Source organism: Echiichthys vipera (assembly GCF_963691815.1).
Source record: "Echiichthys vipera genome assembly, chromosome: 8".
NCBI classification, from domain to species: domain Eukaryota; kingdom Metazoa; phylum Chordata; class Actinopteri; order Perciformes; family Trachinidae; genus Echiichthys; species Echiichthys vipera.
Window position 1 is genome coordinate 13,261,593 of NC_139833.1, and position 22,158 is coordinate 13,283,750.

At 41.8% G+C, this 22,158-nt stretch overlaps 1 protein-coding gene across 3 annotated transcripts in view; it reads right to left on the reverse strand.

Moving 5' to 3' along the window:
• Nucleotides 1-4,319: 4,319 nt before the first annotated feature.
• The window catches only part of LOC310950818 (CUGBP Elav-like family member 3), a gene marked incomplete at both ends in the record, with an annotated part of 20,805 nt that continues 2,966 nt past the window's right edge, over nt 4,320-22,158 (reverse strand). Inside the window, 10 exons of one of the 3 annotated variants that reach the window (XM_083918816.1) lie at nt 4,320-4,447; nt 4,618-4,761; nt 4,897-5,001; nt 5,734-5,796; nt 6,118-6,267; nt 6,588-6,732; nt 7,251-7,394; nt 7,733-7,812; nt 7,916-8,044; nt 8,448-8,496. In XM_083918816.1, coding sequence (XP_083774942.1) covers nt 4,320-4,447; nt 4,618-4,761; nt 4,897-5,001; nt 5,734-5,796; nt 6,118-6,267; nt 6,588-6,732; nt 7,251-7,394; nt 7,733-7,812; nt 7,916-8,044; nt 8,448-8,496 — 1,137 coding nt within the window. Of the gene's footprint in view, nt 4,448-4,617; nt 4,762-4,896; nt 5,002-5,718; nt 5,797-6,117; nt 6,268-6,587; nt 6,733-7,250; nt 7,395-7,732; nt 7,813-7,915; nt 8,045-8,447; nt 8,497-22,158 lie in introns of all 3 variants that reach the window. The other 2 variants (XM_083918815.1, XM_083918817.1) reach the window with 2 other exon arrangements.

Here is a 22,158-nt window from a genome sequence, read left to right on the forward strand (position 1 = left end):
CCTCACATGGGAAAGGTCAGTGAGGTGGCCACTGCTCCTCATGTGAAGGTGAGAGGGACCTTTTCTGACCTTTAGCTGTATGATTGATTTTCAAAGTCAGGAAGCCAATTAAAAAAATTTTGTCAATTATAATCATTAAACTAAAGGTTCCTTGCAATTGCCCTTAAACTTTCTCATGCAACACTTTTATGAAGATAACAAAAAATGTTCAGGAACTAAAGTTTAAAACATACTTACCTCAATGAATGTTGTTATACACCTTAGATTGACTTCTTCCTGAAATATGTGTATGTATCTCTACTTGTTCTTGGCAACACGGTTACATCTTTCACATTATGTTTTCACCTTTAACTTTGGATGAGTCATTCAAAACGTTGAAATACTCTATTATGTGGTAATAATAAGCACAGTAATAATCTTATCTCTACTCTCCTTTGGTAGATTGACCTTAGGTTAGCTCATCAAGAGGGAAAACAACGTATAAAATGCTCGTCCAAGATGGAGGAAAGTTCACTGGAACCATGTACACGCAGATAAAATGAATACAGCATTTAATTCTGCTGATAAATAAGAAGCCTACTCCCATAAACGAACAGAGGAGATAAGTTTGGCACAACAGCTCATCCTCTGGTTACATGCTCTGTACTTACGCCCTCTCCTGGTCACAAGACAGATGTGCACTCTCATTTCTGTGGCATTTTTACGTTGCATCATTCCACTCAAGATTTTTCTGTAAAAGTATATATTTCAAAAAATCTCTTTCACGCACAGAAACACATTCACACGTAACAAAATCACAACAGGTCATTTAGTATGATACTTTTTATTTTAACTTAAAAAGAGAGTGGATCAAAAACAGGATTCAATAAATTAGAAATAAATATAATTGCTGTAATAATTAATACATACATTATTATTACTCGATTGCAAGAGTCTGACAGAAACAGGCCCTCAAAAGGTTTTCTCTAGAAAATTCTAAAATCAAAATATTGCAACCCACTCAAACCCCTTCTCCCAATAAACAAAAATAATCGATAAATTAGTAAGTAAATAAAAAATAGCTCAAATATTAAAACCTCCCGAATAAAAGTGCAATCCCCCCCTCCCCCATGTTTCACCTAAAATCTAAGTAGAAATTTAAAATAGGTTAGTGATTTCCCATTTTACAATTTGGAATGTAATATCCCTTTATGAGGATGATGATGTTACTAGTGGTAATAATAATAATAATAATGATAATAATAATAATAATGTTGCTGTGTCCTGTTCAGTGTTTATCTAAAGTAGTATTCTTTTTGCATTTTTTCTTGTTTTTTAAATGCTGCTCTTTGTAAACTAAATTATTTACATTAGGATTTTCTCCAAAGTCTCTCTAATCTACTCATTTAGTCATCTTTTTTGTATTTTCTTTCTTTTTTTATTATGAAACATCGGCCCCTCTATATTTGTCATGGAATAGACATGGTATAGACATGTTAGAGTCTATTGAAGTGATATATCAGCATTTTTCATCAGTACCTTCTCTACATGCTCAGTCTGAGTTGTCTTAACTGCACTAAACACCCTGTTGGCAAACTCCACGTAGACCGTGGTCAAACCAAGCTATTGGCTGTATGGGCAAGATTACTGACTCATGTGAACTGTGTGTACTTTGTGTGAGTGTCTGCAGTTGGTGTGTGTTTGTGCACTTTATGTACATTTTGTATATCAGCCTTGTACCGTTCCAGGGTCAGTGTTGAGAGCGGATGTGTATTTGTGTGAGTGTGTGTCAGTGTATGTGGCTGCACTCCCCGGACGCTCAAAGGTAGCAGACAGTCTGAAAAGCACTATGAACCCTGGGATTCCACCTCGGCTGGACTCTGAAAGGTCACCTGTGAGGAGAGGGAGAGTTGGGGGGTTGAGGGAGTGATACATAAACAAGGAGAGAGGGACAGAGAGGGAGGGGAGGATATGTTAGAGAAAAAAAGATAAAAAATACACTCTCTGATCTTTACATCTTGTCAAACATGCTCCTCCCGTTAAACACAACTCTTGTAGGTATGACTTGAACTGCTTTCATACGTCTGGCAGCAAACTGCACCTTAGGATGCTCCTGGCTTGTCTCTGTTTCAGTTTCATCTTGGTGAGTTAAAACAAGAAGGCATCATTCACAGTTGTAAAAGCTCTGTCTTTCAACAGCAATAAATCATGGTGCTTGAACACATACACACACAGTGTCTGGATCATGCAACTCAATACAGTGAAAAACCGCTATTCGTGTCCTTGTGTGATTGGAAGTGTGTGTCTGCAGGTATGCGTGGGCCTGTGTTTGTAAAGCTCCATGTGTGTTTATGTGTGTGACCTTATGAGCATGTGCCTTTGATCATGGCAAGCAAACACTACTACTGACATGCATCACTCTCTGGCATTTGCAGTATAGAAATTCTGGGTGATAATTTTAATCTGACTGATGCAGGGGCATAGTGGTGGTTATCAGATCAGTCCACTGGATATGAAAGACCTTATCATCCACACGGATTTGTTATGTAAACGTTTGTCTAGAAATAGAAACAGAATCCTTTATTTATAATGTGTGCTGCCATGTGATGGTGCGTCCACACACTGGTCTGACAGCAGCTAAACATTTTCTCCTCTTTGGTAAAGGTTGGGGTTTGGGGAGGATTGAATTTACCTCAAACTAAAGATATCCTCTATTTCTCCCAGAATTCCTATAGTTGAAGGCTGTTCTCCAATAAGCAAGAGGCACTCGTTTTTCCACCATAACAACCACATACCCTTTACCTCAAAACACGAGCTAGAGAGATAGAAAGAGGAGGTTGGGATGAAGAGAAGCGGAGGAAGAATTTGAGAAAAGGGGGAAGAAAATGGGGCCGGAGGAGGAGGAGGAGGGGAGAAGTGATTTGGAGAGGAAGGGAAACACCACAAAAGCAGTGATAGAAGATGAAAAAGAGTCCAAGAAAGGGAAACAAAGGAGCAAAAACTAAAGTGCCACATCAAACAGTTTAACAAATCAGAATCCAGGAATACAAAACTAAGACTATCAGAGTAAAGATCAACAAAATGCATGCTCGCCCAAAAAATAGTGCTTTTGTCATAAAACTTCTGTTCTTTTCTATCCTAACCTGACCTGTGTGGCCCATTTGGAGGAGTTTTTAGCCATATTTAAACTGTTCTGCACAATCATCTCATGGTCTCTTGTCCAACATGGCCTGCCATTGTTTTATGTTGCATAAATCATGCATCAGTTACTTTTTTCTGCATCAAAATTATTTCATATTTTGCAGTAAACTGTAGTGCTGTTCTACATTTCTCCACCAATCCACTATTGAAACCTCTAAAAAACCCTCTCTTTACAGACACCAGTACAACAAGGATTATGCACTCCTGCATTACACACTAACAGTGTAACACAGACACATATGTACACATAGATGCCCACGCTCACTACTGTACCCAAACAAGTTATTCAAATAATAATGACACCAAACAGAACACTACAGAAACTGATCAAAAACAAAGCTGCAAAAAAATAACGAGCGTTGCTGCAGAATTTATTAAATTACTATATAATGATTAAGTGTGTCAAATATCCAATTAAATCAATTGATTCTGAGTACAGTCCTGGCTATTGACAGTTATTGATCAGTATGTGCACAGGTCAATACAAAATAAAGTCACAATGCACCAAACACAGTCTGTGGTCACTACAGCAACAGGACATGCAGGTCAACGCATGGCTGGTTGCTCGAGGTGACAGAACAAAAATTGCCAAGGGCAACCAACACAGGCAATCAATCGCCACAGCAACCCAAACACAGGCCAACCAATCAACTTACAACAATGCGAGAGGAAGGGGGGGTCAGGGCTTTATCGGTCACTAGGCAACCATTGCCATAGCGATGGGGTCCTCGTGAAATATGATTGGACGGAAGGATCTTGGGTGAGGTAAGTTGCAGTTTCAGGAAAAGATCAAAACAGCAGGAAAGAAAATAAATAAGATTGTGAAATAAAATAAAAAGGAAAACAATATTTTAGTATTTTCACTTTTCCTGAGTTGATTAAGTTGTTTTCATGAGTAACCCAATGTATATTCACTGATATGTCATGTTAAGCTTTTTCTATTTAACTTTGTACCATCAATTAGCATTGCATTGTCAAAGCTAATGCTACCTTCGCTACGTTTTTTTCCCTCTATGAGCTAATTTCATCCTCCAGCTCCCCTAACACACAACACCTCACTTCTCTTCTTCATGTCACTAATCACCTCCTCGCCACCTCCTCACCTCTCTTTATTTCTTCTTCCTCCTCTCAGTTGTCACTCAGTATGGGCGGTTGGCGTCTTTGGGCCGTTTGAGCTGAACTTTCAGTCTTTTCATGCCGATCTGGAAGCCATTCATGGCCTGGATGGCGGCCTGCGCGCTGGCTGGGTTGTCAAAACTCACAAATCCTGGTAGAGAAAAGGAAGAGTTGTTATTTGAATCGGAACTCTCTTCCACACCATGCCTTTGTCTCAATTTAACTAAGATACAAGGCTCCACAAAGTCATCCTGTCTTTTTCACTCGTCCTTTCCTTTCTCTGCTCTCCCCCTTTCTCTCCCTCTCCCGTCTGTGTCTCACCGAAACATTTGCTCTGATTGGTGGCACGGTCAACAAACACCTTAGCCGAGATGACATTGCCAAAGGGCAGGAACATCTGCAGCATCTCAGAGTCACTGAACTCCTGAGGCAGGTGGTAGATGAAGATGTTACAGCCCTCTGGACCTGAAACACACACACACACACACACACACATTAGAGTGTGATAAATTATCTCGGGCTGCGAAAACCTTTTGATAAACAACTTTAAACAAGATCATTGGAGGGGTGTGGCCCCAGACAGACAGGAAGTCACATCACCTTCTCTCTGCTGCTGTTGCTGGGGCTGCTGGTGTTGCTGGGCAACCAATGTTGGCTGCTGGGGGAACGGCTGCCCAACCAATCCGTAGGCAGCAGGATACGCCGCTATTGGGAGAGACAAAGTAATAAAATCTGATTGGGTAAAAACAACAGGTGGCAACATAACATTGTCCAATAGAATCATTTTGTTTGACTGAAACGTCTCCTGTTGAAGGTGAAAACGATTAAATGTATCACTTGAAAGGGGAAAGACACAACAACAATGACTTTGTTGGTCTGAGTCTGGTATGCATACATTACAGACAGTCCCCATTTACTCCATAAGTATGACTCATGTGTACTTGAGGAGTAATGTATCATTAGGTGTATTACATTATTACCAGTGTTTCTTGTGTGACAATGAAACCAGATAAGTCATAACAAAATTTATTCAACCAATTGCCCTTGAAACATTTCCATCCTTGACAAGATTGCAGTCAAACTGAAAGCAGACTACTGGACTTGTTCCCTATTTATATGTATCCTGATTAACCTACAGCTGCCTGTTGAGCTGCACATGAAGATGTAATAGTGATTACACAATTGAATGTGGATAAGATGTGATTAGATATGTAATAATATTGACATTTGTAATCAGCATGGTCAAATGTGTCTCATTACTGAACCTGAAGGGAGTATATATGTGTGTGTGTGTGTGTGTGTGTGTGTATCGATTTACATTGGAACTGTTATGTTATGTATATTTAACATCTATCCATACACCATCCCAACCCACAGTAAGAAGACGTCACTCAATGAGCTTCATCTGACTATTCTTATCACCTGTCTGACACCAACCTGTGTAGTGTTGCATGCCTGCATACGCCTGCTGTAGGGGGTCCAGGGCGGCTGGACTCTGAGCTGGAGAGCCAGAAAATAGAAAACAAAGTGAGAATGGAAAAAATACAAGCAATTGGATGATAAAGCTCATTAAACTAAAGGAGACTAAATTTATTTTAGTTTAATGTCTCGATTGCAATCATCTATACAATTGTATGCTTCTTAGATGTTAGATGCTTTATTAAAATACCTTAATATTTGGTCCTATACATGTAAAACCCTCTAACAGCCCTATATACAATATAATTAAACATGTATATTTATATATAAACATGTTTAATTGTATTGTCTGCTGGAAATCTTAAAAAAAAAGACTCATTAAAAACAGAACAAAAAAGGTACCTTGATATGGGTGAACGCCATTGGTGTATAGTGCTTCCGTTGCTTGTTGTCCATTGGTGGGGGCTGGCAGACTGCTATAACCGTTAACTCCTAGTGGCGGAGGGAGAGAGGGCACAGGCGTTGCTGCGATAGTTGGTGGAGTGTTTGTACCTACAGGTGCAGATCACAGTCCAGATAAAGAGTCTCTGTCATTGCAGTCATTCACTTTAGCTCTTTTTGACTATAACTGTTTCCAAACTTTCAAAATCCTTAGTTTTTAGTTATTGTGCTATTATCTTGTGCAAAATACTGTAAAATACATTAATAACTATATTCAATTATTGTTATTCTGATGAAGCAAATAATCTAAAGGACTCTGTAAGGGATAATCTGTAAGACTGTTGACCATATAAAAAATACTTTCACATTTTGTGCTATAATGTACGGCTGATTTGAGTATGCATGGCATGTGAATGTACATGTGAGCCTACCCGAGGACGGCGTGATGGGTGTAATGGGTGTGGCAATGATTCCGTTGGCATTGAGCGCCGCCATCTGCTGCATCTGTACGGCGGCAACTGTTGCCACAGGAGACAAGTACGCTGACTGGGCAACCAGGGCCTGCTGTTGGACAAGCTGTAGACAGGGAAGGAAACACGGAGAGAGGAAGGGGATGGAGAAAAAGAAGGGGAGGCAGGGAGAAAGAGAGGAAAAAGTGAGAGAGAGAGAGAGAGAGAGAGAGAGAGAGAGAGAGAGAGAGAGAGAGAGAGAGAGAGAGAGAGAGAGAGAGACAAAGAGACAGTTAAATGGATATGGGAAAAAGAGAGAGGGAGAGACAAAGAGAGGGAAAAAAGAAGAGGAAGGGGCAGGGAGAGGGAGTGATGGAGGAACAGATGAATAGAGATCTAATTACAAGGCCATTATGTCCTGAGTCAGTGGGTTAATGGTTGTGTGTTGCGGGAAAGCTAATGCCAGATGACGTATGTTCTGTTGTCTGGGTAATAACGTTAGCCCCAATTAGACCACTGATAGCCTCTTCAAACTTATTACATCCTTTCATAAGCACAGCACTCCCCTTACAAACTTAGTGTGTATATGTGCGCGTAGTGCAGTGAGTGTTTGTGCATTCGTGCACTGCTTGCCTGTGCGTTGACTGCCTGTGTGTAGGCATTGTAGGCGGGGAAGTTGAGGGTCATGGGGCTGAAGATGCCAAGCTGGGAGGCCACCTGCTGCATCCTCCTCAGCCCCCGCTCCTTCTCTGTGTCGGCAAACTTCACCACCAGACTGGACGACGCTCCCTGTGCAGCGAAAGAGGGAGACAGAGTAACTTCAATTACAAGTATGTTACATGCTTTCTTCTTTATGTGTTAATGGGACTGGGCTCCATGTTTATTAATTCATTCATTTAGTCTATCCACTTAATCCATTTACGATTCCCATGGGGCTCAGGCCTATTCCAGCATGTTGATGATGCCCAGGACAGCACGAAAGGAGACAGGTGATTACACTACTAATAGTATTACCTACAGAAACTGTTCCACAGGATTCATGCAATGTCGATTTGAGTGTGCTTGCCTTGTGTGTGTTTTGTATGTGTATATTTTTAATCAATTGTAATCTCATGCATGAAACTTACAGGCATTGTGCGGCTTCCATGCAAGCTGTTGATGGCAGCCTGGGCTTCAGCATGTCCTTGGAATTTAACAAAAGCGCACCCTGCAACAAAACAGATTCAGTTACAGCACACAGACTGTATTAAATGACAAAGTATTACATTATTAAATGAGGTAGTTTTTGAGTGTCTGCATATGTGTTTTACCTTTGCTGGTGCCATCAGGTCCCCTCAACACTGTGCACTCGTCTATGCTGCCAAAGGGCTCAAACAGTCTTCTGACGTCCTCATCGCTCTGTTGCTTCCCCAGCATGCCCACAAACAACTTCCTGTCCTCTGAGAGACCAATAATGTGGAAGAAAGGAGAGGGACTGATAAGTAATCAACTTTCCCTTGAACCGGTCACACCTCTGTTGATGTTCTGGTAATAAAATGGAAGCTACTATTTGTGTCCACCAGGGAGCAGTATTGACTGTGGAGAAGGGTAATAGGACACGGAAGTGGAAAAAATGTGATTTGAATGTGTGTCTGTGTGTTTTTAGCACCACATTGACTACTTTCCATATTTATCTGATCCAACTAGACACCTACCCTTCTATCTGTCACAATGAAATGTCTATGTTTGAGTGTTTGTGTGTATGTGTGTTGTGTGTGTGCGTGTGCGTGTGCGTGTGAGTGTGCGTGTATGTGTGTGTGTGTTTGTGTGTGTGTGTGTGCGTTACTATGTTAAGGTGCTCACCTCCTCTGCCCTCGCTGTCAGCTGGTTTCACCTGGATTGGCCGATTCATCTGTGGAACAAACAAGAAGGAACATAAACACACAGATGGTCAACATAAACAAGTCTCTCTCCATTTGTCTTATCCCAGGACATGTACGCTATCTAGGATTGACAGCACTTACAGTCTGATGACATTTGTTTTGTGGTTATTTCACTGAATATTTCATGCATTTATTCACAAAAACAACACACATTAATCACCATTCCTATAAATGTGCCAGGGCCGATCGGCCAACCAAAACAGTGGCAAGTAAACTGGGAAACTATTGGAAGATATTAATACCAGTGTAAAAGTATGGTATAATTAATTAAAATAGATCAAATTTCAGTTGACTGACCCACTTAAATAGGTTTTATAAAAAATTGTATGTTTAGTATAGGAAGTCATCTATTTCGATAAACTGTTTTGTTACATCAGACTTTGAACAAAATGTACTGTGCTGTTAGTGTATGTGTGTGTGTGTGTACGTGTGTGTGTGTGTATGTGTGTGTGTGTGTGTACGTGTGTTTGGGTGTGTCCATGCTCTTTCTAGTCACTGATAAATCAAGTTTAGCAGGCGACAGGTGCGTCTGAACTCTGGTCGCTCTCTTTCTGTGTCAAAACACACACAACCTTACCATCTCTGATTTCTCTCTCTCTCTCTCTCTCTCTCTCTCTCTCTCACACACACACACACACACACACACCACACAGAATGTAAGGGGGATTGAGAAGTGACAAGATTAAGAATGCAGGCCAGCTGATCTGGATTACACAAGAACTACGGATTAGATGAGGGACAAGAGTAGATTGAGATGGGGGGGGGGGGGGGGGGGGCATTGGGTGGCATGGGAGAGATGAGATGAGATGAGGTGACAGTGTGTGAAGTGAACACGCGTGGTCAGCTAAAATAAAAAGAGCCTGGGGGACCCTGACCAACTTCGACCGACTAAAAGGGAAGGGCAAGAGGAACCCAGGGAGTGAATGGAAATGCTGGAAAAAGAAACATTACATGAGGAGTGAGACAGAGAGATGGAGAGTGGGAGGTTGAAAGCAAAGCTGCCCCTGAGAGGATGATTCAAAAAGAATAGAAAGAGAAAGAGGGGGAGGAGTGGGGCGTGATTCAGTCATGACTTGCTCCGTCTAAAAAATGTCACGACTACAGAGATCCATCGCCTTGAGTGCTAATGCACGCACACACACACACACACACACACACACACACACACACACACACACACACACACACACACACACACACACACACACACACACACACACACACTCACACACACACACACACACACGTTCTAAATGGCTCCCATCTACAGACACACCAGTTTGTCAAAACCACAGAAAAGCAAAAACACAAACATACTACACACAGTGCTTAGTCATAGCACTGAGGCAATGAGACTGTTAATGCCAGAGGGATGGGGTGGGGGAGGAGAAGGGCTGCAGAGTGATGGCGATGAAAAGAGGAGAGAAGCTCAAGGAAGGAAGAAAGGGCGAAAAAAAGGATGGATCCAGAGGAGGGCTGGAGCGAAGAGAGGAAGGTTTAGAGGGAGTGATGATAAACAAAGAAAAGCGGGAAAGAGGAGAAAAAAACAGCATGCTTGTGGGGTAGACACTCCCATTTTCCAATCCAAGTTGAGAAATGTTGCAAAGCCAAATCAAAACAACTATCTTACATTTTTGAATAAACATCCTGATCAATCAGGCTCAGATTTAAAACTCCTATCAGCTGCAACAAAGGGTAAAATGTACTATTTAATGGTTTGTCTCACTACCAGTCAAAAGTGATTTGTAGCAATAGTGGTTGAATTAGATGCATTTTGCAGCTCTGACAGTGAAGAGAAAAACTCAGAGACGGAAGAACAGAGAATGAGAAAAGGGATGGAAAGGGACAGAGAGGAGGAGGAGGAGGAGGGTGGAGAAGGATGGGAAAGGGAGGGGATGAGGAGGAAGAATGGAGAGAGGTCCCAGTGGGGTGTTAAGGCAATGTAATGAAGCTGGTAATTGAGGAGAGGGCAGAGCAGAGAGAGACAGATCCATATATTTGATTAATCAGCTCTTAGCTGTCACCACAAAGCTATTGATCTAAGGCAAGGCCATCACACACAGTCAGAGACATGAGCACACAGATGCACGCACATTCACATAAAACACACAGATAAGGTATGCAGAGGAAGGAAACTCTACTGACTCAAGCTGTCGGCACTAACAAACTTACAGAAGATACACACGCCCTTACAGTTTGCAGTGACCTTGGTTTCAAACTGTCTATCCATCCATCCATCCATCCATCCATCCATCTATCCATCCATCCATATCCCAGTCCTATTGCTATCAATCCACACTGCCGTCCATCTAGCACTATCAACTCATCGATCAGTCCCGTCTTGTTCATTGATTTCAGCCTGTGTTGTAGAGCAGGCTGATTGTAGCGAGATTTGTGTCCACTAACCCCTTTCTCTATCCTTCTATCCATCCATCACCTCTTCCATTACTTCCTTCATTAGCCTCCTATTCAAGCTCATCCTTGTGACTGTAAAACAGACTGAACAGAAGAACCTAATGATTCTCGACTACAACTTATCAATCAAGGCTCATCAATCTGTTTCCGAGTATGTGTGTGTATGCGCTTGCTTGAACTGCACTGATCTTCTGATGATTTAAAGTAACCACAGAGTATAACGTTCGTATGATGCATTGACAGCAATGACATGGAGAAAAAAGCCAGAGAAACAGAACACAGGTGAGAGGTGCACACTGCTGCTACAAAGACAACACAATGGCATCAGAGAATTGGCATGGCAACCAGCTCGTTGTCATGGCAATCATATGACGGCACACTGGGTAGGTAAACAAGGATGCAGGTTGCCAAGGGCGACTGCTGTGCTCTTCGGGTAAACAAAGAATTTGTGCCGGAGAGTGCTTTGCTGGCTTCATACTATCCTCCTCGACATCTTTCTCCGACCCATTTTTATCTCTCTTTGAGTTCATGTAACAAGGGAGCGCATTGAGTAAAAATGTATGAGAACAAGGAAATGAACAGGAAAGAAGATTTATGAGAGATGTGGGGAGTATTCAGAGGAAGAAGTAAGTGTGATTTGGCTCTGAGCGAGAGAAGGAGAGGGAGAAGGTGAGGGAACTAAATCTATATTGTAGTAGAGTAATTAAAATTCCCTTGAGCCTGAGAGAAAAAATGCAAATAAAGTACAGTCCCTGCTAGTCAGTCACACTCTACTCCACTCTTTTCTCTTCCTTTACTCAAGCCACACGGTCCTTTCAAGTAAAAATTATCCTCTAATTACTCACGTTCCAATGAAGACTTAATTAACAGTAACCATCTGCAAACGTGCGCACGTACAAGGAGCTGGCTTCTTACTGTAGTGAGGTTTGATCCGTCTTGCTGAATACTAAGAAGCCCTTTTTCAGTATCTCTGAGGAAAGTGAATTCGTATGTGAGCAGCGGCGCGGCGATGCATGGGGGCGAGATATGTGATATATGATCGTGTGTGAGCTTGCATGACCACTCGCACTCAGTGGAGGCATGTCCACTGACACACGCATGACCAAACCCTGCATGCAAACACAGCTCCATTTGCATGCTGTGGTGCCAAAGCAAATATACAGACAATACTTGTCACTCACACATGCAGACACACACATACACACACTGTATAAACTACACAGAGTACCCGCCCTTTTGCGCACACAGAAATAAACACATACTACACACGTACAGTTAATCTTACTCCCTGCAGTAACGCAGAGAGGATTGTGCCAGGATTAGGGGATATTAAATCCTTGGATTATCCAATCAAATCGTATTCTAACCCCTCCCCCACCTACGTGAAATCAGTGGAACAAACCATTTCACCACACCATGAGGGTAGAGGGTAGAGGGTAGGGGGTAGTGTGTATATGTTAATGTGTATGTACATGTGCTATTTGGAAGATGGATTAAAGTACAGTGTTGAATCATTTTGGCAATTCTCCATAAATCTTACAACAAACAAAAATATAAAACTGATTACGACGCATGGCATGAAAACAGACAAAAGTGTGTGTGTACAGACACACAAACACTCTCTTTTCATATCTGTCTTCCTCACAAACACACACGCACACACACACCCTTCCCCCCTTCAATCTCCCTCTGGAACACTCCATCCACACAATTTCAGATGTCCATTTTCCAGAGTGCACAAGAAAGGAAAACTATTTTTATCCCTTCTCCACGATCTAGCATTATTTATCCATCTTCCTCTTCCCCCATCCTGGATTCCACTCTTTACACTCTCAGCTCCATAATCCCTCCATACCCTGCCTGATGACATGGGCATCTCTGCTTTTTTATCTTTTCCCATCCGTTCCCTCCTCCCTCTCTTGCCTTCTCTATCTCATTCACTTCCTCCTCTCATGTCGCTCTTCTCGTGCTCTCGTTTTTTTTCTCCATCATTGCTGTAACATGCCTCGCAGCACTATACACTCATCATCATCATCAATGTACTGGAGGCTTACGTTGATTTGGCAAACTAAAATTGAGCTAAATAGCGGGACTGTTAATCTCATAATTGTGTCTCTTTTTTTTTTTTTACATAAAACTACATGAATTATTTTTCCTTGATTTTCAATGTACTAAAAACGCTTTTCATGCTAATCAGTACGTAATCATGTTGAAAAGATACTTTGTTGATTCCAAGAAGAAGTCTATTTTTCCTTCTCCAGTAGTGGAGTGAAGAGGAGTGGCTCTCTGACTTAGACAGAACATGGTTTTATGTTAGAGCTTGGCAGTATACTAACAATATAAAATATCATAACTGGATGTTAACAGCTGGGGTTTTCACCAACATTGTAAACTGTCACATTGTGTTCTGGGAACTTGTGATTGGCTTATAAACCAAGTAATTAATACATGAATTGAGACAAGGGTAAATAAAAGCATACTATTGCTATTATCAATGCATTTACAGTGTGCAGTATTTGCATGACAGGAAAATAATCCGATCAGGTGAGACGTTAAATACGATCAGGAAGTAATTTTTCCAATTATTCCGACACCACATGAATGCAGCCATATTTCACAATGTTAATGAAAGTGAAAAAATTATTTGTGTATCCGCCCTGTGATTCAGAGCCGCTCCAAAATGTAATGAGTTATTTTTTTGGCTCACGCTACACCCTTCAACCATGTCGGGCCAGTAGTTTTTCTGTAATCCTTCTGACAAACAAACAAACCAACAGACAAACAAAGCCAAAAACATAACCTCCTTGGCGAAGGTAATACAATGAGGGCTTAATGTGGTATATTGGTCTAAACAGTTGAATATATATATATATATTTTTCCTCTGAAATCTTGGGGGCACTCTTTTGCCCCTCAATCACGTTTTTAAAGGGGCACTCTGAGATTTCTTCTAGCATTTTTGCCCTTTGCCCTCTTAATTTCTAACAAAATATATATTAGCTGCAACTCTACCCTCAAAACTTGACTGTTATCTACTAAAAGACAGAAAGATACTACATATCATGATTCCCAAATACCAAATTAACAGAATCACATTATCAGTGATCCATGCTCTATTGCGTGTATCATCTGTGTGTTTCAGTGCTCATATTTTAGTAAAACTGGTGGGATAATGTATGCATGCAACACCCTGACTCCCTGATGACACAGAGTTTATGGCTCTCATTCACAGCTGGATGAAAACACTGAGATGTGAGAAACAGAGCGAGTGAGCGGAAAGGTGGAGCACCCCAGCAGCGCAGCTCCACCCACCTCTCTCCTGTCTCTCTATCACACCACGTTATGCTTTGCATCACCCAGGTTACCTAGCAACCTGGCATCTCTCTCAGCTCCGTTGCCTGGCAACGGGGTCCTGCAACCATAATACAGGCTCCTGAGCAGCCCATCCCCCTGCCTTCATCCCTCCTTCCTCTGTCTCTCTCATTCCATTCTTCACACCTGAGAAGTCTGTCCGCCTTCTCCTCCACTCAATACTTTATCTGTCTGTTAACCCTTCATCAGCCTCTCTACTGGAGCATGGATTACCAACATATTCTCCTCTCACTCCCTCTCTTTTTGCCTTTATCACTCTCCATAGTAATGGTATCAAACCATGCATAAAGCAGAACTAACTACCCTGTTGATCCCTATAATATTATGCTATTTTTGTCAAACCCCAATGAGAACATTCTGCATGTAGCAGTGGAGCACTCACTGAAATTTGATCCTCCGGATTTAGTCCAACATAATCCAACAGCACTATAGCAGATAACTGTTAGACCTATGCACTTGGACCTTCTTTCTATTTTAGGGAGTGTAAGTCCTTTGGGAAATGAGCTGGTGAACCAAAAAGGCTGCTCAGAGCCATGCAAAATCATGATTGCAAAAATCTCATATGCACTGAGATTACATTCAATACAGCGCCAGTGACACATTTCTGGATGCTCAGATAGTTACAGCGTTAGGCACAATCCAGTAATATGTCGACAAGCCAAATATGCAAATGACCTGTATGTTCTTATAAAGGCTTAATCGAAAAGAAAAAAAATCAGATCTAATATTGACTCCAGCTGTTTTTAAGCACACCACAGAAGTCAAATCAATTCATTGAACTTCTCACTTCTGTTTCATTGGGGAACAACTGATTCGACATACTTACAATTCTAAAACTCATTTTATTGACATAATAGATATTTGGCTAATTATTTCCAAATGTAACACTTTAATTTATCCAAGCAAAATTGAATGTTTAGCTTGCTTTGTATGTTTTGTTAAATTTTCCTGCTGTTTTTTTCTACTAGCTCTTTATGATTTTACATATTTTCTTGACCTTATTTTCTGTGAGGGTCAAGGAAAGTGGCATAAAAAATATATTTTTTAGTCTAGTCTAGTATTCAGACTTAAGTCATACACTCGATACACAGGTCTTATGAATTAAAAGTTATACCCAACCTAAATCTGATTTAATTGTGATCAACCTCACCTATACACCATACACAGAAAGAGAAGAATACAAAAACTAACATTCAATAATTAAAAATGTGCTTCAAAATCCGAATTTTAAATGACCTGAACAAAACCAAACAAAAACCTTAAACCTAAATCGTTTGTGTGCATTAGTAGAACAAGGATTATCTCCCTCATTAACAAACCAGATGACAAAGCTACACAGTCCTGTTGTCCTATCTGCTGTTGTTGGACAGAGCATTGTGAAGTGTGGTGATCTATAATAGTGTAATTTTGGTCTATAAAGCTCCAGCTTTGCCCTTTGGTCAGTGTGAAAAGGACATTATGGCGACAGCAGGTTGAAGTGTGGTTAGAGAGGAGACCTCACACCCCAGGTGCAAGTAAAGTCCTGTCATCCCCTTTGCTTGCCTAATCACACAAGCACACACGCACATATGTATACGTGCACACACATATGCAGACACACACCAGTGGCCCCCTCTGACAGATGTCTCTGTTTGAACTGACAGAAGTGCGCCCTGACTCCCTCCCACTCCTCAACCACCCAGAAAACCCTTTTCTTCCATGCACCACCCGCCTGCCCCTTCCTCCACGGTCATTATGGCAAACTTTTGTCTTGTTTCCTCCTTCTCTCTAACCCGACCTCCTCTGCTCCTCCCCTGTCTCACCCTACCCCCTCTCTGTCTATACACCCCTATTCATGTCAAAACCTCTCCTCCACCACTCTTAACCCCCCTTTTCATTCAGATGAATTCACACACTCATTCACCCCCTTTGTATGGACCCTGCTCCATACGTCCAACTTAGAGCGGATATATAAATATTACATGCTGAGACGGGGTGTCTGGATTGCAGGCTGCAAGTTTCAGTCCAGCAGTCTCACAAGGGCTGCATGAACATCTCATTTGGCCTATTATTGTATTAATGTATATTGCAGAGGATTTTTTTTAATTTTTGTTCGCTTTATTTGAAATCCAAACTCGGTAGCTTCGGTACATGCATGCATTTTGTAGCTGATTGTACTAATGCCTCACAATTAGGTCTGTGCTTGGGAAAGGAAAAATGAAAGGGTGAATGTTACAGCAACTGATGTAAAGAGTGAGTTATGCTTGCTATATGATCTGGCACTGGAAGTCAGTGACACTGCTCAATGATCAAAGACCTACCTCAGATCTGGGCATCTGTTAAGCTTGCTGCATTTAAGTGATTTTTTGGCAGACTCTGCTTTCTGGCACTTGTTTTCTTCCTTGATAATCCCTTAAAACCCCAAATACATAAATTAAAGATGTCCCTTCTTGTATGCTTACAATAACCACTCACATTAAACTAATTCTATCTGTCAATGTGTGATATCTATATTTAATGTCTAATTTAAATGCAAGGATTTGACCACTGGACATACTCCGATTTCTGAATTCATCACCTTAAGTGTGCATCTTGCATTAATCCATGGTTGAATCCAGTATTTAAATACTGAAGCTGTCATGCTGTGCTTCACTCCAGGTTTTGAAGCCGGCTTTAAGTTGCAAGAACAAAGCATGTCGAACATCAGATGCAATAATGATGACAGGTAGTTGCAACTTAACAGATCTTTTCGATCTATGAATGTGGAAACTAGGCCCTGCAGATTTCCGTAGCTGGATGGATTTACAAAACAGATGGTGTGTGATATGGACTCAACTCAACTTTGGGCCACTTTAGGGCTCAGCATCTGAGAGACACAGAATTGGCAGTGAGCAATCACATAACCTGGTAATCATGTGTCCACGCAAATATAATCAAACTGGCTAAGAAACAAATGTTTCTGTGCGTGTGTGTGTGTGTGTGTGTGTGTGTGTGTGTGGGTGTGTGTTTGTGTGTGTGTGTGTGTGTGTGTGTGTGTGTAGGCCATAGAGAAGCAGGCGCTCTCCAGGGACAGGCTTTTATGAGGCTATGATTAGATCCTGCCTCAATTTTGTGGTGAAATATGAGGCAGGCTCTCTTTCTCTGTCCATGTTGCATGCACAAATGCATACATGCATACAAGCACATAAATACGTCACACACACACACACACACACACACACACACACACACACACACACACACACACACACACACACACACACACACACACACACACACACACACACACACAAACAGAGTGATGACTTTTGGTAAAAACAAACAAGATAAATCCCTCTTGGTTTTAGCTTTACACAACCCCACACCCCTCTACTCTGCATACCCCCCTCTATAGCACATTCTCTGGCTCCTCCTCTTTCTCTCTACTTATCGCACACACACATACACACATTTATTTTGTCCACACCTGTCCCTCTACTCCCTTCCCATCCCTCACACAGTGAGGATAAAAATAGAGAAACAGCATGAGGGAGGGGGGAGCGATACACATCACAAACCCCATCAGGTGGGGAGAGATAGAGGCAGAGGGATGGCAGGGACGGAAGAGACGGAGATAAAATGAAAGAGAGAGAGAGAGAGAGAGGGAGCTGGGGTCTGTTTTGAATTGAAAGTGCAGCAGTAAGCAGTGAAGGGGAATAGTAAACAGTGTTGCTGACCACATAAATATGCTAAATTAGCCTACAAAGTCGCCCTAGTGGATAATTGCTCATCATAGCCTTGCCCCATAGGGAGGCTGCCTGCCAGGCATCTTAGATTCCACATGGAAACACACACAGAACATACACAACATGCACACATTACATGTCCTGAGTGGATCTGATAAACATCAACTACAGGGACTGGATGAAGGACGCATGAAAAGATTCTGTCAAACTTGTTCCCAGTCATTCTCTTACAGTAACACTACAAACAATATACCAGCAATTTTGAATTCTGAACCAAAATTTAATCTCTCAGAATATTTGGCTGTCCTTTAAGAATTAAGTAACATAGTGCTAACTCTGAAGAAGCAGCACTGGCATCACTACTGAGCTGCTGCACCTTGAATGTATCCAGCTGAGTTCATGTGAGTCCATACTGTGCATGCAAATAAATATAGCCTTTTAAGCCCTGGGACATAAATAACAAATTCACTCCCTCTCTCTCTTAAGTCCTGGCTCAATAAAATACATAACACCCCCCGTTATGTTTGCATGATCTAGCAGTAATCCTGGAACTATTCCAATTTATCGGCTGTGAGGTATGCTGTCAAACCATACGCATTTAATCAATATCACTACTGCAAACTTTTATGATATTTTGTGGATCGATCTTCTGCTGGATCAGTTATTGTTAACTCCTTGTTCTGTGGAGCTTCTTCTGCCTTTTTAATAATTCATAAGATGTTAGTAAGTGTGAGGTATAATGTGTGTATGTCTAAGTGTGTGTGTGTGTGTGTGTGTGTGTGTGTGTGTGTGTGTGTGTGTGTGTGTGTGTGTGTGTGTAGGCTTCGGTTAGGCTCTAATCAAAGAACAGGGAGCAGAGTGCTGCCTGGAGAGCAGTGAAGCATGACAACACACACCTGGTAAGCTGCTTATCACACTTTAATTTCACCTACACTGAGTTCCGCGGATTCCAGCGTGACCAAATAGATGTGTGCAAGTGTGTTTGTGTGTGCGATTGTGTATATGTACGTGTGTATGTACAAACACTTGTGTTTGAAGTAGAACAAAGATGAAGGGAGTGATAAACTCAGAAAGAAGAGAGTGCAGATTAAATGGAGAGAGAGATATCAACGGGAGAGAACAAAAGCGAAAGATAAGGGAGGAAATACAGCGGTAGTAGGCTCGGGAGAGATAGAGCGAAAGATAGAGAGGGGGAGGGAGATGTGAGGTAAAAATCTAAACAGGCTGGGAGAGAAGTGAGAGAAGAGAGAGGGAGGAAGCATGGAGATTAGGATAAAGCAAGGACGATTTTGTATGAATGAATACTTTAAATGTAGTGTTATCAGGAGTACATGATATAACTGCTCCTTTTTACTTATGAAGACAAACTGTTGATGACTTACAAGCTTGGGATGTGAACAAAAATTTGTTTAGAGTGGGGAATGTAACATACCCACAAACAGACGCTGCTTTTCAAATTATTAAAAAATCCAACCATAATATCCAACGGCAGAATAAATACCAAAAACAAGTTTGTTTGTTTTTTTAAATGAAAAAATAGTATCCAAACTTTCACTTCACCACCCCCTTGTCACCATTCTTTTTTTATTTACAGCTATGAGACCAGCCACCCTGAATTAGTTGACTAGAGGCTGAGCCCTGACCTCTGACCTTGGACACGCGCTGTCGGCCTTCTGCCACCAACCCTCTACTAACAAGACAATAGCCTGTGGTACACATATATTCCTGTGTCCAATGTAAACCAATATAGTGTATGTAGATGTGATTAAAAAATATTAAACACATGGACACAACTGCATGGCCGCTGTTAATGGAGATTCTTAGTTGAATCGTTTACTTATTTGTCCATTTTACTCATGCTTATAGTTAAGCATCAACAAGTTTAAACCAAAAAATTACATTAACAGGAACAAATGTATCCTTCGCTGATTATTTCCCTCACTATTCCCATTTGGGGCAATTCCTGAATACAAATAAGAAATTCAATTTTCAAGTGCAAATTAGCAGTGATATGCGACAGCTAAACACAAGCTCTTTCGTGTGGATGCATCTCAGGGGGAATCTCTGTACCACATCTAATACACCAAAACATCTGTGCGCTACAGTGGGACTTGCTGGTTCCTCTGTTAAATTTCTGCCACTGTGACTAATACAATGTAACTCTCTCCCTCTATTCATCTCGTGCTCCCTCTGTGCTTCTCGTTCCCTCTCTGTGTCCAAATTAAACACAGGGCGCAGGATACTCTGATAAGGCCATCTGTTCATCTCGCTCTCTCTCTCTCACACACACACACACACACAAACCCTCTATCCTCTTCCTCATTTTCCAATCTGACAGTCGACTGCCTCTGCTGAAGCTAGCGGGGACATTTGAGGTATAGTTTCTCTGGCACTCTCTCTGTTTGTCTCCTTCCTTTCATTCCTCTACTGGCTGGTTGGTTAAATCAGCGTTAAATCCCATCAGTGAGTGACAGACAGCAAGAGCACTCTGTGGCATTTGACTTGTCACCAAACCTTTAATTGCTTGGCCATGGTGTAAGAGAAGCACATCTGTATGAGTGTGTGATGCTACAGCTCTATTAAAGTTGTATGAGGCGCCTGACGTTCCACCAGTACCCACAATTAAGAGTGATCCCAAGATTCAAGACATGTACACACACACACATGCACACATTTCAGCCCCCCCGCCCCTTGCCCCACGGTGAGCCCAGGATCTGACTATGAAAATGAGTTTGTGAGAAACTAATCATGCAGCTTAACAAGTGGAGCCGGGGAAGATGGGGAGGAGGGGGAGGAGAAGGGGTGTGAAACGGTCAAAAGGGTCAACTAATCAAGAGGAGGGAAAATGAGACGAGGGGTAGAGGAACTGCGAGGGGGTAGGAGGGTGAGAGCGACTGACGTTGAGAGGAGGACTTAGAAAAAGGGTTACCATAAATGACTGTGAAATGAGAATCCGAGGAGGAAGCGTGAGCGTGCAGTGAGGAGGGAAAAAATGAGTAAAAGACAGCAGGAAGGGAAAAGCGGGGATGAAAGAGGGATACCATGAAGAGATTTTAGAGAGGAAAAGGAGCGAGCGATGAAAGGAGTTGGGGGGTAGCGAAGAGAATATTCTGTAATATTCTACTGGTATAAAGAAACTGGTGAACGTGAGGGGAGGAGCTGAACAGAGGACAGAGGGAATTTTTTTTTGGGGGGGGGATAAAATGTGAAGCGTGAAGGGAAAAATAAAAGGAGGAATAAGGAAGAGATGAAAAAGCAATTCTTGGGGAAATAAAAGAGTGGGACAAAGGGAGAGAGAAATCGTCCGAAGTCATTTGTAAATCCTGTCAAAGTAGAAAGTAGACGGGGGACGACAACACAGGATAGAGGAAGGGTATAGACAGGTAGTGGAAAGGGATAGCAGACCTTAATCTTAGAAAAGATAAACAGAGGGGAGGCCACCAAAATAATGCTCTGGAATATTTGGAGAAATTAGATTTTTTTTTTTTAACTCAAGCAGTAGTCGACATACCACAGAGCCGTTAGTGGGAGTGAGTCAGAAACATTTGTGACTGCTTTAAATAAAAAAAGTGTTGGTGAAAAAATGGTTTAGTAGCTTTTATGTACTTTTACTCACCACTAAACTCAGATAGACATGCTGTATCAGAGTCTTCATCAGTAATTTTTTATATTCTTGAGGCGGACGATATCTCTTTCCTATAAACCTCTAAGAGGAAGGCAGGGCTCTCCAAATTGAGGTAAGCCACATGCGGAAACAGTAATGTTGCTTGTTGAAAGTCCAGGCTTATTGAAAACCCAGCACACGACAGCCACACCCTCGATTCAGCACTAGTCTTACTCAGGGGAGTGGTGCTTCTGATTGTTTCGCGCTGGCTCTTTAGTAAATCTGTACCGCTAATGAGTATCCTTCCTGCAAATGTTTCCTCTGTGTGTCCAGAATATTCATCACAATTTATCCTGACTTCATTGCAGCTATCTTCTCCTGCGACTAGCTGGTTGTTGATGTCATGAACAGGGAAGGATAAAGGTAAAATGCAGTGGAGAGTGTTAGAGGAATGAGTCAAAGGACAAAGGGCAGCACGAGAGGGAGGAACGAGACATGGCAGACAGTGGAGAGGTGGTTTTCACAGAAAGGTCAGACT